Here is a 17719-nt window from a genome sequence, read left to right on the forward strand (position 1 = left end):
ATAAAGCCATGTAAAGTTTGTTTTGGTTATTAACCCTCATGTCTCTGCCTACAAATGCATCAATGAGCCTGACATATTACATTAGACTTTTAGCTTCCTACTAGCAGATGGCGCAGTAAATAAAGATTTAGCAGGCCCATTTCTGGGTGCTAGGTTTAATCCAGACAGTCCATGTCTATCTGGGACACTGCTGTTGGTTCACAGTGTCGGAAGTTAGAGTTGCAGCAGGACCGTCTCTGGCAGATTGTGGTGTGTCTGTCTGAAACCCAAACGCAGCGCACCGCACATCCTATAGCGCTACCGCAGCATATTGCCTCCACGCTACAATGCTCACTATCACATCCACTCTAATCAAGAGCACCCGTGCTGCCCAGTGCGTGAGGCTGCTACACACTTCTCCTGTCGCCAGAATGCCGATACAGGTGAGATTTGAGTGCCTTGAAGCTACAGCATTAGCGATATGTGCTACATGGCTTGCTCAAGGTTTTATATAACAAAGATTTGACTCTTTTATTCGGCTTTCCTCCTGTAGCTCACCATGCTAACAGTGCTGCTGAAACCACGTCGCCATAACAGATGTGATTTAGGAGTGATAGAGCGTGTTTGTTTGTGCGTTATGAGCATGTTCGTCCTTTCTGTACTTTACTACTTCCTCAACACCTGCTGGGGTTGATTTGAACGCTGCATAATCTGTGCGTAATGCAAACTGTCAGTCAATACAGCAAGGTAATACTACTGGTCCCATGGCTTTCAAACATGGCCACTTGAAAATAAGGAGGATTTGCAATTTTCATGTCGATGCAGTTACACAGTTGAGTGGCCCTGAAGTTTATTTCAGTGATACAGCTACAGTAATACCTTTAACTTTGGACAGATATGGTGACAGCTACTTCACACCACGTGCCCTGCAATCTTCAGCTGCAGCTACGTACAGATATTGTTTCACAAGAAGTATCTATTCTCAGAACATGTTGGGAGTTTGATATATTGTCCAAAGCATGCTGAAAGGGCTTTTGTTTAAGTGTATTAACTAAAAGTCGGTCAATGTCAGGCTTAAATATAGGCATTCGGCCATCTTATCATGTGATATGCACCTTTGTGTAGTGATGTGTCGCCCTCCAGTGGTCAGCTGCGAAAATGTGCGCACATGATGGATTAGAATTTTAATCTTATAAAAATATTCACTCTCTATATCAAGGGCGTCAAACTCATTTCAGTTCAGGGGCCACATACAGTCCAAGTTGAAAATCATAATATAATAACCTATAGAGAAGGACAACTCTAAATGTTCCCCTTTGTTTTAGTGCAAAAATGTACAAGTACATTCTGAAAATGTTCACATTTAGTGAACTATCTTTCTACAGAAACAGCTGTTGTATTTTTCGCCATGATGAGTCTCACAGTGGGGCAGAATATTTTACTCTTTAAGCCCTGAAACCTGCTGTGAACACCCCAAACACACAGGTTACCCATTCACCTGACACAGAGTGAAATGTTTACTGCAAAATAACAGATCAATTATATTAATCTACAAGGCAAGGCAAGGCAAGTGTATTTATAAAGCACCATTCATACATAGAGCAATTCAAAGTGCTTTACAGAGTTAAAAACAAAAACCAGACCAGTAACAATCAACAAAAACATACAGCAGACACTTCAAACATTAAAAATTTTTATGCAGCCAGTTATGTTTGATCTACTCTCTCTCTGTGTGTACTTATGTAACTTAACGTACATAGTAAATAGTGTTTGGTCTTGTTATTTATTTAAATTTGGAAGGATTATTATAAATAATCAGCCCCCTTCGCTGCTCTGAAGTCCGTAACTTGCAGAGTCTTACTGTCCCGCCGGACACAGAATCACAACTGGTCTTGTCTTAACCGAAATGAACCCTTAAATTATTCGATTAATCAACAAGGTAAAGTTGACTGTTTTGGACCCCTCAGCTCCAGCAGGAACAGTCTGCTTGCTGGACGGTGTTGTATGCAGGGGTGTAGACTGTAGAGCTAGTGTTAGTAGTTAGTGGATCATCTTATAGTGCTCTAAAAAGTCTGCATGAATCTCAACCGGATTATGCAAACAGCAAGTAATTTTTCACTTTAAAAAGTCATTCCACGGGCCAGATTGGAACCTCCAGCGGGCCATTTTTGGCCGCATGTTTGACACCCCTGGATTAGAATTTTAATCTTTTAAAGTTATTCACTCTCTATATTTTGTTGAACCACGAAACTACAATACGACCGCTATCTATGGGTTTGATTTAATATATGCTGTATATACACTTTATTTCAGACTCATAGGTCCATATCATCATAAAAAGGTATAAAAAGAAAGGAAATAAATAAAATACACAATACAGGGTCAGCAATAATTACAATTAGTTAATTATCTGAATCTTTCTCATTGGCTCTACTGTAACTGAACCAAAACTGAGCAGTATAAAATGGAATACAGTAAGCACTAAAAAGCTCTATTTTAACATTATCTGTGCACATTGGAAATCTACCTGCCAGCATATTAGCCTGTGCATACAGTTTACAGCACGGTCGCTGCAGATCATCATCATCACTCAAATCATTCCTGATAATGTGCCTTGAATATTTCACTTTGTCTACTACACTAAGCACTTGATCAGAGCTAAAGAAAGAATAATTAATAATTAATAATTTTGGAGGTGAAAAAATGCCTCAGATCGTTCATGTATGTTTTTGTATGTTTCCCACTTTTCATAGAAGTAGTTTTTGCAGCTTACAGAATGACATCGGGTAAAACTGTTTGTTCTATCCCTGACAGGTCGGAGAAAACCTCCCTGCAATTGAGGTCCAGGAAGGAGAGCCAGGAAACAAGGTGGCTATGGACCAGCTCTTCAAGGGGAAGAAGGGAGTCCTCTTTGCTGTGCCTGGAGCTTTTACACCGGGTTGTTCCAAGGTTAAGCCTACACTCTCAGCTCTCTGTCTGCTGTTTCTTGTTCACATTCAACTTTACATCAGCTGACGTTGTATTTCTCTTGCTGCTTTCAGACTCACCTCCCAGGTTTTGTGCAGCAGGCGGCCGACTTGAAGAGTAAAGGCATACAGGAGGTGGCTTGCATTTCTGTTAATGATGCATTTGTCATGGCTGCCTGGGGAAAGGAGCACGGGACAGATGGCAAGGTAAGATTGCATTTTTGAGCAATTGCTGCGACAATCAGCACTGAGAAGAAGGAGATAACATTGAATTAATCACATCTTAAATGTGAAGGTGTTTTGCATCTCTACTGTTAGATCTACTTGAGACTAAAGTAAATGTGTAAGTCCTGCTTTCCACCGATCTGTAGTGGATTTAACCAGTAAGAAACCTCAGCAGACTGCTTGACATTATGCAACAGGATGTGTGCATAATGGAGGCAACTGTAAAAATTGTACTTGATTGCATGCAACCTTTGAAATTTGGAAGCTGACAGATGATTAAATGTCACACGCTTGTTGTCAGTGAACCTGTGTTATATTGTCTTTGTGTCCTGTTAAGTCTTAAAAGGACTACAGTGTCCCTTGCTCTTAGTTTTGAAGCACCCTTGCTTGAGAGTACAGAGGCAAAAACGAAGCAGACGTATTAAAGACACATGAAATCTTTGATAATACAATTGTTAACAATATTACATTTACTACTTTGTATTACAGGTGCGAATGCTGGCTGATCCTACTGGAGCTTTTACAAAGGTGAATCTAAATGTCTGTTTTTTTTTTAACTTACATTAATGTCACTGCGTGTGCTCATCTAACTTTTTTTCTTTCTGGCTCTCTCTTAGGCTGTTGACCTGTTACTTGACAGTGATCAGATTGTGCAAGCTCTCGGAAACAAGCGATCCAAGAGGTAATGACAGTCATCACGTATTTATGTTTTGCAATAATAATGTGTGTTTTATCTTTGTTTCCATTACAACACAAATGTTAACTCAGGCTGTGTTGGAAATCTGTCTGTATGTGCTGTGATAGCTAAAGTTTGAATCATCCACAGTCCCTTGCACTGGCCCGAACAGATTGTCTGTGATATGTTATCTTGGTTTGTTAACATAACAAATCTATAACTTTTTAGACACTGATGAATTTTGTATGAATCATTCCTACTCACTATTGAGTAAGAATGATTGTTTACCTGTCAGTGATTGGTGAATAATAAGTGAAAGAAGGAATGATTTCCAACATGACAGCAGATACAAACCTCTTTTTGTGTGTTTATGATCAGTTTAAGAGGATAAATACAGAGGGTGTGAGTATTTTATGTTAAACAACAAAGACAAGATCTGATTTTGTGCTGAAGGCATATTTTCACTGTTTTCACTTGTATAGTCCTGAGTCAATTCACTGTTTTATTCCTTGAATGATGTTTGTATCTTTTTAAATTGACATGCTAAATGATGGATCATGCTGAAAATAAATCTTTTATTTAATCAGTATTTAGACAAGGTTCATCCGGAGGTGTTTTTGAGTCCAAAGCTATAATTAATTTCGTATTTCATTCTGTGTTTCAGATATGCCATGTTGGTGGAAGATGGAGTTGTGAAGAAGGTCAATGTTGAGCCTGATGGCACTGGGCTGACTTGCAGCCTGGCTTCTAATATTCTGTCTGATCTGTAGGCCTATTTAGATCATCATAACCCAAACTGTAGGCACAGTTTCTGTAAAAGTTGCACTTACCAAGCCCACTACCAAACCTCTTCAACCTGTCTCGCTCCCCAATGATGGATGAAAATGTCAAACACAGCCAGAAGGTTATTAATGCGCACAACTAAGACTTGAAAGGCGATCAAAAGTAAAGACCACGATCCTCTGTAAACTGTTACTCCTGAGAGAATAAAGTTACCCCTGAAAGCAATAATCACTGTTTTCCTGTTTGGCTTTAAGTGTAATTAATACATTTTTATTTAATCAGTAACTGTATTTTCTTTTCATAATGACTTCTACATGAGTGATGTTTAATTCCATGATCTAGAGAATAATCAAGACACTTTAACTGAAAATTAGTATGCACTGAAAAAAACAACAAAAAAGTTTTGGTGAACAACAGCTAACTGAAAGGGGGATATTTGGAAAAAATATCTGAGAATGGACAAACTTAAACACACTTTGTCAACATTGCATGAACAACACTGAAACAACAGTGTACACTACATTTTTTTTTTTCTCAGAGGCATGTTGCAACAATAATCGATTGCCAGCGTTGCCTTTTTTTCTTGAGGTATGATACTACACATTATCTGAATAGTATGTTTGCTTTTGGGAGAGTATGACTTTTTTTAAATAGGAAGACACTGATCTTTAGAAAATATGTTGTCTAGAATAATTTGATTATCTGTATTAAACTGACAAAGTCCCCTCTTTCATTTGAGGGGTCTGCAGCTGCAAATGTGAGAGTTTGCCCACTAAAGTTGCTTTACTATGAATTATAAAACCCAAATGAAAAACAGGAATATTATGACACCACAATTTCTAAAAATATTGATTCAAAGGGGGCTTCAAGAATTAATTCAGTGTTAGCCTAGTATTGGCCTATCATTCAGATAAAAAAAGTAACTTACTCTGTAGTTACAGATGTTGAATGAAACAAGTTTATGCTCAAAGCTGGATCAGAGCGGATGTGCCTTTGTTTTCTAAAAATGGTATAATTTGTTTCTTTTTGAAAGGCTGTAGAAAAATTGCATAGAAGTTTTGATTTGATTTGATGTCTTTATTTTGAACATGTAAAAGTAAAATAGAAAAAAAAACATACAAGTAAAAAAAGAAGAACTAGTTATACAAAAACCCCAAATTCAATGAGTTCCATTAGCAAGCACTGAAACATTTTACTTTACATGTGCGAAAAGGAGTAGGAAGAAGTTAAAACTTATCTAATCCTACCCCTTTATTCACTATTTTCTGGCATTATACGAGTGCATTCCCACAAAACAAATCTTCATCTCCTATCTTCATATTTACAACTACAATCAAAAGCAAACCCCTCATGATTCTCAGCACTTGTCTTCCTCCTTGTACCTCATGAAAATTACTTCTCTATTCCTCTTCCTCAACTGATCATGTTCTGACATTGCTGTAGCTCCATGTTGAGTATGTTCCAAGTTTTAAAATCATTCATACTTTAAAATGCTTGAAGACTGACTGTATATCAATATTATTGGCATTACAGTCTATGGGCTGGACTGTTTATTCCATAAAGCAGCCCTATTCAATTAGCAGCCCGCGGACCACATGCGACCGGAAAGCAACCCTCGAGTGGCCTGAAAGCAACTGCATAGTGTATTGTCATTTCAGAGAGACATTTGGTTTTCATAGTTATTTCACTTAATTGCGCTTTATTATGCACTATGATGTCAGCTGGGTCTTTACTTCCTTTCAAAGGAAAAGTGTCACTGTGCCCACTGTTTATTTTTTTTAATTATATGCACTGAAGTTGTGATTGTCTTAGATGGGACCAAATATGGACAGGGACAAACTGTGTTTTTTGTTATTTCAAAAGAAGAAAAACACCTCAAGTTCTGAAAAGTTGCTGTTAAGAAAGTTACTTTCAGATGTGACCAAAACAAAAGATGGTGTTCCTAATCTGCACCTTTTTTTTTGTTCATATGCACCTTAACATGTATTTACCTTTCAAAATGTGTTGAAGTTATGTGTTAGAAATGTAAAATTTAAAGAAGCAGTATTTCAGCATAGGTTTAGTCTAAGTGCTGCTCTTTTATTGTGTTTATGCCCTTTTGGATGTGGCAATACATTAATAAGCATCCAGTGTGTTTGTTATCTTATCTATTTGTTTTTCCTTTAAATGGTTAACTTTGCTCACTGTCTGCTAAAAATGTCCGGCCCAGCTCATGTCCTTAGTCAGAAAATCCTGCCCGACCACATATTTAATTGAATAGCCCTGCTCTGGTGTATGGGCTGGTTTATCCTGTAAGGCAATAATCAGGGTCATCAGTTCAAATCGTCAGCCTGTGACGTAAGTGCGCAGAAACCAGGCGCAATGCATTGTGGTCGCCGGTGCTTGGATAGAAACAGAAACCACACGACTGTTCAGTCAGCAACGTGATATTCAGCCAGGGATCACAATAGAAAGGTAAGTTAAAAGAAGGCGATGATGTGTCTTGATCGCGATTTGTTTATAAGTAATAGAAGCACATCAGTTTCGAGGATGTGAGAAGAAATGCAGTGAAGAGTAATTAGCCAGCTAGCTAACAGTGATGCTACATCCATATGAAGGCGCCTAAATCATTTGCAGCTAGCTAACGTTGCTCTTCATGCAAGCTGCTCCACGACTATGAGGATTGCTGGCAGACTGCGTCATGTCCTAAAAAGGCGATAACTCCACTGTAACAGGCGGTGGCAGTCGTTGGTGAATAGACTGCAATGCGATGAATAGTGAGCATTAGCACATTTGCTAAAGCAGTTAGCAACTTCCATTGCGCGCGCAATTCAACACTGCTGTTGTTGCTCACGAGCACTGATAAGGATATGGTTTCCAACTTTCTCACTACTTAATAAGGGACAGGAGCGCGGTGCAAAGCTGGTGTGAGCATGATGTGTGAATTCAGTGTGTATTCATATTCTGGTTCAACTGGAAAATCAGGAAGTGTGTATATTCCCTCTAATCCTTACTGTATCATCATGTAACCTCATATGAATAAACCTCAAAGAAAACACAAATTGGCTCTTTAGATACTCCATGTCAAATATTACTCCAATACAAGTGAAAGTTGTTCAGTCAGATTATTGCTTGAGTTAAAGTACTGAAGTACTAGCTTTTAAAAAATACTTAAGTATTCAAAGCACTTCTTCAAAATATCTCTAAACATTGTATTTTCAAAATACATGAGTGCAGTCAAGAATACAGTACATTCAGTTACATTATGTTTATCTAGAAACCATTACTTAAAATCTCTAAAAACTATGCCATGGAATAAAAAGTTACGTAGCTCAGCACGCGTTCTCAGGTTGGACTGTGAATGTTTGTATGTTTGGGCAGAGTGAGAAACAAGGAGAACATTTCAAAATATATGTATCATTCTTCATTTCAAAAACCTCTAACACGGACTTAAGATATGGCCATGGGGTGCTCAGGTGGAGAATTATAGCCATTATTACCACCTCTAAATAACCGGCCTGATCTGAGTGAAATCTGCTCTGTGTTTGCTCCACGTTCAAATGTGGAGACGCACGATATACAGGTACGACTAAACCACTGAGACAAACAGAACTACACAAACACATTTTACTGTCTTTGGGGTCAGATTTCAGAAAAGAGAAGGAAATTCATAAGCTGACTTCAAAGCAAAAGTAGTGACTAACTATAGCACTGATAGAAATGTAGTGGAGTAAAAAGTAAATTAATTGTCTTCTGAATGAAGTGGAGTAAAAGCAATAAGTACCCCCCAAAAATAATACTCAAGTAAAGTACAGATACTCAAAAAATGTACTTAAGTAGAGTACTCTAGTAAATTTACTTTGTTACTGTCCACCACTGATGACAAGTCACAGTTTACAGATATTTGATGTTAATTTTTGATCAGCTCTGTGCTGCATCTGTTTTTTGAGTCTGACCATTTAATGGCCATCAGAGAGAAAATCCTCTCCACACTTTTTTTGCAGGTGTGATTGGCACACGATCCACTGTGGTTTTATCTGATCTAGTATCTGTAGAGTGCAGTCTGCTGTATTTACAAGAGTTAATAGTCAATATATGGGACAATTGAGGTCCCGTATGAAACAAACCAATGTAGCCCAATAATACCCCGGCTGATACAGGACAGTTGGCAACCCTAGATCAGGCACTGATTTGGCGATGAGGGTAAAAATGTTTGCTCACCTGTATGTGTGTTTTAAAGTTACCACTCGACAACAGCTCACTTTATTGAATAATAATAATAATAATACATTTTATTTAAAGTGCCTTTCCAAGCGCTCAAGGACAATTTACAGAGAGGATGAAACACAATAAAAACAACACGATAAAATAAATAAAACAACAAGCAAAGTAACACCAAGTTAAAATGAGGCAGTGAAGTTAAACAGAGTTCGAGAGTTGGGGAGCAGAGCGACTGAAGGCTTTGCTCCCCATGGGGCTGAGACAGGCAGAGGGCACAGAGAGGTGGAGGGAGGAAGAGGAAGACCTGAGGGAGCGAGAGGGGGTGACTGTGGAGATCAGACATATACGGGTAGATGAGGTTGTGAATGGCCTTAAAAGTATACAGGAGGATTTTAAAGTTGATTCTGAATTTGACCGGGAGCCAGTGGAGCTGCTGGAGGACGGGGGTGATGTGATGAAAGGAGGGGGTTCCTGTAATGATGCGGGCTGCAGAGTTCTGGACCAGTTGAAGCTTATGGAGGGATTTGTGAGGGACACCGAAGAGGAGTGAATTACAATAGTCAATGTGGGAGGTGATGAGACTGTGGACCAGGATAGCAGTGGTGTGAGGGGTGAGAGAGGGGCGGAGACGGTTGATGTTGCGGAAATGGAAATATGCAGAGCGGCTGGTTCAGGTTTCCTTACCTCGTCTTTGACACCACTGAAGAATGTACCAACTTAACCACACAACACAAATTCTTGCCTCCCTTCACCGGCATCCGATCAGCTACAGAATTAATTTCAAAATCCTTCTGTTCGTTTATAAAGCACTTCATTGTTTGGCCCCCACGTACATCTCAGAACTCCTGTCTCCACATCACTCTGTCAGAGCACTCAGATCATCACACCAAAACTTCCTGTCTGTCTGAACATCAAGGACAAAGAGATATGGGGACAGGGCCTTCTCCATCTGTGGAGTATTCTCCATTTAATTAATCAATTAAATGCATCTCATCCAACCTTTCTTGTGAAACCATAAGGATTTAACACTGTTCTAACACAACCCCTTTAATTACACCTCCTAAAAGGTAAACAAAACCCAGGACTTCTCTCAGTTGAGTTTCTTTATGAGAGCAGAGCAGGAGTGGCAGATAATTCCCAGGAATGATATCTAAAGAGAAAAGTTCATTGTAAGACTTGTAAAACCTGATGTACTGTACAAAGAACTGCTACAGCTGATACAATGTACAAGTGTAATCAGACAACAAAGTGACTGAGATTTTGTTTTCTCTTTTTTTTTCAACTTTATTCGTAGAACATTTTCAACATTTTAGACAGACAGTGCCACCACCCATTACAAGGCCATTCAACAATTTAAAACAATAACAATAATAATAGAAAATACAAACATAAATGAATAAATAACAAAATATAATAATGATAGTAAATAAGTGGGAGAAAATAGGATTAAGGTACAATAGACGTATTAGATAAAATAGATAACAAAGAGTATGTTAAGATTGCACACATCAGTCCTCCAACTCAGAGGAAGAACCTAGAGAATGTATATAGTCCAAAAAGGGATCCTAAGTAACATGAAACTATTTCACCAAGCCTTTTAGTGTAAACCTAAGCTTCTCAAGCTTCAAATTATACAGCACCTCGCGGATCCAATGAGAACGTGAAGGGGGGCAGGAGAGCCTCGTTGAGGAGAATCAACCGACGGGCCAGCAGGGTTGTGAATGCCAAGGCCTGTTTTGAATTTTAGGAGCGCCTTTAGAAGGAACGATGCCAACAATCGCAGACAGACTATTCGGAGCAATAGTGTAACCGTATGCCTTAGTTAGCGTATCAAAAATATATGACCAAAACATCCCCAGTTTGGCGCAAGACCAAAACATGTGTACTTGATTCGCAGGAGATGACTTCCATGTAATCGATTTCTGTTGTTTTCTTTGTGTTACAGATCAGAAGCTGTTGATTTGATACCCCCCACATATCAGCCATGTCATCGACATCCCAGAAACATAAAGATTTTGTGGCGGAGCCCATGGGCGAGAAAGCTGTGATGGCTCTTGCGGGTATCGGAGAGGTCCTTGGTAAAAGACTGGAGGAAAAAGGCTTTGACAAGGTGAGAGATGTTTGCATCTTTCATATATTTACACAGTGTGAACAAACATGAGATGTTGTGTCAGGAGGGTGTTAGTCAATGTTATTCTAACAGCTGTGTCAATGATATCATAAAACAGCAAAGTAATGCATTTAAAAATATATCAGGTGTAGAATAATGAAGGTTGATGTCTTACTCAGGGTTTTTGTGTGTACCTCTGCAGGCGTACGTTGTCCTCGGACAGTTCCTGGTGTTAAAGAAAGACGAGGAGCTCTTCAGGGACTGGCTGAAGGACACATGCGGGGCTAATGTCAAGCAACAAGGTGACTGCTATGGCTGTCTGAAAGAATGGTGTGACGCCTTCTTATAAAGCATCCGGTCATTGTTTTTTACTTCTGAAGCCCAAACTGTATATTACCTCTTCACTGATCTTGATTCAATTCTGCTGCACCATATGTTTGGACTGACACTGTACACACTGATGACATTTTTAAAAGTATATTCAAAGGTATTATTATATTTTTTGATCCATTCGATCCTCCCAAAAAGTCTAACGTTCTCACAGTTTTGGCTACGATTAATCCGGACCCCCTTGTTGTTCTTTGGATTGCTGTTGAATTGACAGGCTGCAGAAATTTTGGCATGTCAATATGATAGGAGCACAGGTGTAAACAGGTACGTCAATGATGGATAACTTCCATTATGGCTTACTAGTGATGTAACACATGTCAGTAAATCTAGGTTTGACACGTCAAAATATCTGCTGTCCACAGAGAAGCCTCAAATTGAATGTCTAGTTCCCAGATTTGAGAGAGAGCTGCTCATGTTCATCATTTGAATAATTTCATGTACTTCTAGTTTTTATAAATGTTTGAGATTTAACAGTTCAAATATTACATGTCTAGTCAGTTCTGTGTTATAATGTTCAACCTAAAACAAACAGTTTTCAGTCTAAGAAAATATTTAGTTTTCTCTGAGTGTGATGTATCAGTACGACCCAGACTAATATTCTAGCTCACTCTCATTTCTTGGCTCTGTGTCCATGTTTGTCTGTTTTTAAAGCCATTGTAGAGTCGATGTAAGTTGTATTTTTCTATCACAGTCTCCTATCATATACTCCTAAGACCCCCAACATGGTGTAAACAATTTTTTTGAAGAGGTGTCTTGCAGTGGGTGTGACTCATTTGGAAAAACTAAACTACAGAATTAATGTGACACTGTCTTAGCAGAGAAGGGTTCTTTTTTATATTATTACAAAATCTTTTAATCTTAATCCTGAATATAGAGAAGCGACATGGCCATCCGGTCTGAGCAAAGCTTGTTACAACCTGAAGTCTGAAATGTATGTAAATAAAGATGCTGATACAACAAACTCAAAGCTGTCAAAGACGTGTCGGTCTATTACAGATGTGCGGCGCCCATGCAGAAAGTCAATAAGCTAGACAATAATGCTAATTTTATTCGCAGCTCCCGAAATGCTTTTTGTGCTCGCCTTTCGTGCAGAGTTGAAAAAAGAGTGAGACACTCAAGTGATGTAAACATGTGGCAGCCATCTAAATCCATCTGAACCCTGTTTATTCATTACCAGTGAAGAGGCTAATTTAATCGACACGCTGTGCTGTAATCAGAATGTATTTAAGGCTTCAGTAGAAGTTGACTGTGTTACTTTTTTCTTGTAATCAAAATCCAAACAAGACTGAGTCACAATTCAACAACCTATGTGTAAGACTTGGTCTTTTAATTACCTCCAAGTGATAAATCCCTGATCCAGTGGCTTTACATTGAACTGAACACCACCTACAGTATGCACACAAGCCTGACGTAGGTTATGTCTACATGAATGAGTTGATTCTGTTTTTGTTTTTTTTTGAACATGAGATGCCTTAATGCGTTCTAGTTTATTTTATTCAGAGGAATTATAAACATCTGCAGTAGTGCATGTCCAGGCTGTGCCACGTTCTCGTCCATATCACCAGCTGTTTAAAGATGTAACTGTTGTGTAGCAGCTTTTTGTTAGGAAACACTGAATGGTGTGTTTGCATTTTACTGTGAAACTCCTCAGTTTTTATAATGCTGTTAATACAAAATAAAAGGCAACTGTCAGACGCTTGGTAACAGGATGTTTTATTTCAATGCCTGGTACTCCTTGGTTACTTTTTCATCAAAGCTCCTAATTTTATATTTGCAAATACTGAAAGTACATCAGGTTCTTAGAAAAGTGTTCCAATGACAGACTTTCATTTTACCAAATAGCTTTAGTTCAGATTGAATGGCTTTAGTTACAGTGCTGTGAAAAAGTATTTGCCCCCTTCCTGATTTCTCATATTATTGCACATTCTTTCACACTTAAATGTTTCAGATCATCCAAAAAACAGTAATATAAGACCTTGATAACCAGAGTTAATACAAAATGCAGTTTTTAAATAATGATTTTATTTATTGAGGGAAAAAATGTATCCAAACCCAACTGACAATGTGTGGAAAAAGTATTTGCCCCCCTTGTTAAATCACAAATTAACTGTGATAAATCTGTTTTTTTGGAAAGCTGAGCTCAATTTCACTCTCCACTCCCAGGCCTGATTACTGTCAGACCTGTTGAATCAGGAAATCACTTCAATAGAACCTCTCTGACAAAGTGAAGTGGGCTAACAGATCTCAAAAAGCAGCACATCATGCTGTGATCTAAAGAACGATTAGAAACAAAGTCATTGATGTCTATCAGTCTGGAAAGGGTTACAAAGCCATTTCTAAGGCTTTGGGACTCACAGTGAGAGCCATTATCCACAAATGGAGAAAGCTTGGAACAGTGGTGAACCTTCCCAGGAGTGGCCAGGCCTACCAAAATGACTCCAAGAGCACAGCGACGACTCATCCAGGAGGACTGATGAGACAAAAGTTGAAGTTTTTCGAAGGTGTGCATCTCGTTACATCTGGCGTAAAAGCAACACACCGTTTGATAAAAAGAACACCATACCAACAGTGAAACATGGTGGTGGTAGAGTGATGTTCTGGGGCAGCTTTGCTGTGTCTGGACCTGGACGACTTGCTGTGATTGATGGAACCATGAATTCTGCTCTCTACCAGAAAATTCTGAAGGAGCATGTCCGGTATTCAGTTCGAGACCTCAAGCTTAAGCACACTTGGGTTATGCAGCAGGACAATGATCCAAAACACACCACCAAGTCCACCTCTGAATGGCTTAAAAAAACTAAATGAAGGTTTTGGAGTGGCCTAGTCAAAGTCCAGGCTTGAATCTGATTGAGATGCTGTGGTATGACCTTAAACAGGCCGTTTATGCTCAAAAACCCTCCAGTGTGGCTGCAATCAAGTGTTGCTATCGCAAACACTTGATTGCAGTTGTTGCCTCCAAGGGTGGCACAAACAGTTATTGGGTTTAGGGGGCAAATACTGTTTCACACAGTGTCAGGTGGGTTTGGATAACTTTTTTCTCTTAAAAAAATAAACTCATTTAAAAACTGCATTTAGTGTTTACTCTGGTTATCTTTGTCTAAAATTAAAATTTGTTTGAATTATGATTCAGTTCAGTTATTTAAACAGGAATGTTGATCTTAATATGAACATGTAATCTTGAAATATTATGAACATATTAGACTTTCAGCACAAGGCCTCCATTAACATTCGACCACAGAATCTTGGGGATTCAGGCTTCCTGTCTTTCAGAACCATCAGCGAATCTCAGATGGGTCCAGAGGAGTTCACTCCGGTTTCGCCGTGGTGTCTCAGTTGGCCGGATTGTTTACCCAAAGGACAGAGAAGTGATACGCCAGGGTTCATAAACTGGTCGTCACAGGAGTGTGCGTCACAGTACGCCATCAGGTCAGCCGCCGCCTTTGATACGAGCAGAAGAGGAGGATGGGACTTAAGGAGATTTATGAGTAATAGTAATGTTTTCTTGAATCAGTAACTGCATATTTCTGTTCATAATGACAAGTTTATGAGTAATGTTTAATTGCATGATCTAGAGCAGGGGTTCCCAAACCTTTCAGCCCGTGACCCCCAATATATAGGTGCCAAAGGACTCGCGACCCCTACTGTCCCTCAAAGTGATTTAATGTGGCTTCATTTAGCTGGTCTGCAGAAAATGACCCTACCTATATGAGCATGTGGCTGTGTTTCCTGTGCGGTTATGAATTAACCTACTGCTACTGATGCTTTTGATAATTAACTGTTCACTAACCATAAAACTTAGGAGTTATCTGGCAAAAGGAGAGGAAGAAAACTCATTAAATTTTCTATTTTCAAGTTTTTTTTTTAAAGTTTAGCTACTGTTTTTATTGATATTTTTACTATAATGGGTAAAATGTACTGTTTTTAGAAAAAAAAAAACATTCTGGAAGACATCTCACGATCCCCCATTTCTGCCTCACGACCCCTGAGGGGGTCCCAACCCCCACTTTGGGAACCCCTGATCTAGAGAACAATCAAGACATTTGAAATAAAAATGAGTATGCACTGAAACAAAAAAAGATTTTGTGAACAGCTAACTGAAAGGGGGATCTCTGAGAAAGGACCCACTAAAAGACACTTTGTCAACAACACATGAACAACACTGAAACAGCAGTGTACATTTAACTTACTCTGTAGTTACACATGTTGAATGAAACAAGTTTATGCTCAAAGCTTGATCACAGCAGATGTGCCTTTGTTTTCTAAAAATGGCATAATTTGTTTCTTTTTGAAAAGCTGTAGAATAATTGCACAGAAGTTTTAAAACCATTCATGCTTCAAAATGCTCGAACATTGACTGCATATCAATATTATTGGCATTACAGTCTGGGCTGGACTGTTTATCCTGTAAAGCAATAATCAGGGTCATCAGTTCAAATCGTCAGCCTGTGACGCAAGTGCACAGAAACCAGGCTCATTGCATTGTGGTTGCCGGTGCTTGGATAGAAACAGAAACCACATGACTGTTCAGTCAGCAACGTGATATTCAGCCAGGGATCAAGCTTGAAAGGTAAGTTAAAAGAAGGCGATGAAGTGGCTTTAAATAGCAATAAAAAATTGTAAAAAGGCAATAAAAATGGAAGAGTTATAAAAACCAAACTTAAAAGATAGGTCCTTTATTGACTTATAAAAGTCTCAACAATAACTCCCTTCTTCGACATTTTGTTACCTCGTCTTTGACACCACTGAAGAATGTACCAACTTTAAGTGTTTACTCCCTGAAAGCTGTAGATCCTCTCCAACTCTCACCTCTTTTAAATCAAAGATTAAGACTTTTTTATTTGTCACTGCCTTCCTATCTTAGCTTATTTTTAACTCGATTTAAATGAACATTTTAATTCTATTTTTAATATATTCCTATTTTTCCTTTTTTTTCTCTATGTTTCATTATATTTGTAATTTTAACTGTTCTTCTATGCTTGTTTTAATGTTTCCATTGCTTTTAATGTTTTAATGTAAAGCACATTGAGTTGCCCTCGTGTATGAAATGCCCTATACAAATAAACTTGCCTTGCCTTGCCTTGCCTTACATCAACTGCCTGAAATGTGTAACATGTTAATTTCCCCACTGGGTGATCAATTCAATATATCTTGTAATTTCCTTTCTCTTGAAACCATGACGATTTAACACTGTTCTAACACAACCCCACACCTCTTAATCAATGCATCATAACATAGTTCAGTTTCGTAATGAGAGCAGAGTAGGAGTGGCAGATGATCCCCAGATATGATATCTTAAGATCAAAGTTAATTGTAAAACTTGTAAAACTTTACTACTGTAAGCTGATACAATGTACCAATGCACATCATCTTATGTAAGAGTAATTCTAAAAGATGGAGCTAGGAGTAGTCAGAGACAACAAAGTGACTGAGAAAATGTAATCTATTTCTGTTGTTTTCTTTGTGTTACAGATCAGAAGCTGTTGATTTGATACCACCCACATATCAGCCATGTCATCGACATCCCATAAACATAAACATTTTGTGGAGGAGCCCATGGGTGAGAAACCTGTGATGGCTCTTGCAGGTATATGAGAGATCCTTGGTAAAAAATTTAAGGAAAAAGGCTTTGACAAGGTGAGAGATGTTTGCATCTTTCATATATTTACACAGTGTGAACAAACATGACATGTTGTGTCAGGAGGGTGTTAGTCAATGTTTTGAGAATGTTATTCTAACAGCTGTTTTAATGATATCATAAAACAGCAAACTAATACATTTAAAAAGATCAGGAGTAGAATAATGAAGGGATTTTACTCAAGTGTTTTTTCACCATATAATTTTAACATCTGACAGAATTCCTCCTTTATGAAAAAATGACAAAAGGCTACAGTTGATAAGGTGTTGTAAAAAATACAGAGCTATACTAAACTGTGAGTTTTTTTCACATTCATTTTACATTTAGAGCTTCTGTTTCCCTGGATCTCCATCATGAGTTTCTTACTCAGAGTTTTTGATGTGTGTTGACCCCTACCTCTGCAGGCATACGCTGTCCTCGGGTAGTTTCTGGTGCTAGGGAAAGACAAGAAGCGCTTCGGGGACTGGCTGAAGGACACATGCGGGGCTAACACCGAGCAACAAGGTGAACGCTATCGCTGTCTGAAAGAATGGTGTAACTCCTTTGTATAAGATTGTTTATTTTATTCAGAGGAACTATAAAATCTGCATGTCCAGGCTGTGCCACGTTCTTGTCCATATCACCAGCTGTTTAAAGATGTAACTGTTGCGTAGCAGCTTTTTGTTAGGAAACACTGACTGGCGTGTTTGCATTTTACTGTGAAACTCCTCAGTTTTTATAATGCTGTTAATACAAAATAAAAGGCAACTTTCAGA

General features: G+C 38.6%; 2 protein-coding genes and 1 long non-coding RNA gene across 3 annotated transcripts; all 3 read left to right on the top strand.

Annotated features, from left to right (window-relative positions):
• Positions 1-88: 88 nt before the first annotated feature.
• prdx5 (peroxiredoxin 5) lies at positions 89-4857 on the top strand. The gene is made up of 6 exons (XM_034684297.1): positions 89-422; positions 2794-2928; positions 3021-3152; positions 3660-3698; positions 3788-3852; positions 4511-4857. Exons 1-6 carry the CDS (start codon positions 327-329, stop codon positions 4614-4616), a joined length of 573 nt encoding a protein of 190 aa, XP_034540188.1. The 5' UTR covers positions 89-326; the 3' UTR covers positions 4617-4857.
• Positions 4858-6950: 2093 nt separating this feature from the next.
• Positions 6951-13024, top strand: banf1 (BAF nuclear assembly factor 1). The gene is made up of 3 exons (XM_034683415.1): positions 6951-7083; positions 10775-10939; positions 11142-13024. The coding sequence occupies exons 2-3, from the start codon at positions 10814-10816 to the stop codon at positions 11286-11288; spliced, it is 273 nt and encodes a 90-aa protein (XP_034539306.1). The 5' UTR covers positions 6951-7083; positions 10775-10813; the 3' UTR covers positions 11289-13024.
• A 2606-nt stretch (positions 13025-15630) lies between these two features.
• LOC117812915 lies at positions 15631-17719 on the top strand. Its single transcript, XR_004631287.1, has 3 exons — positions 15631-15896; positions 16799-16963; positions 17369-17719. It is a non-coding gene; the product is annotated as an uncharacterized LOC117812915 (long non-coding RNA).

Source organism: Notolabrus celidotus, chromosome 5 (genome assembly GCF_009762535.1).
Source record: "Notolabrus celidotus isolate fNotCel1 chromosome 5, fNotCel1.pri, whole genome shotgun sequence".
Lineage (NCBI taxonomy): Eukaryota > Metazoa > Chordata > Actinopteri > Labriformes > Labridae > Notolabrus > Notolabrus celidotus.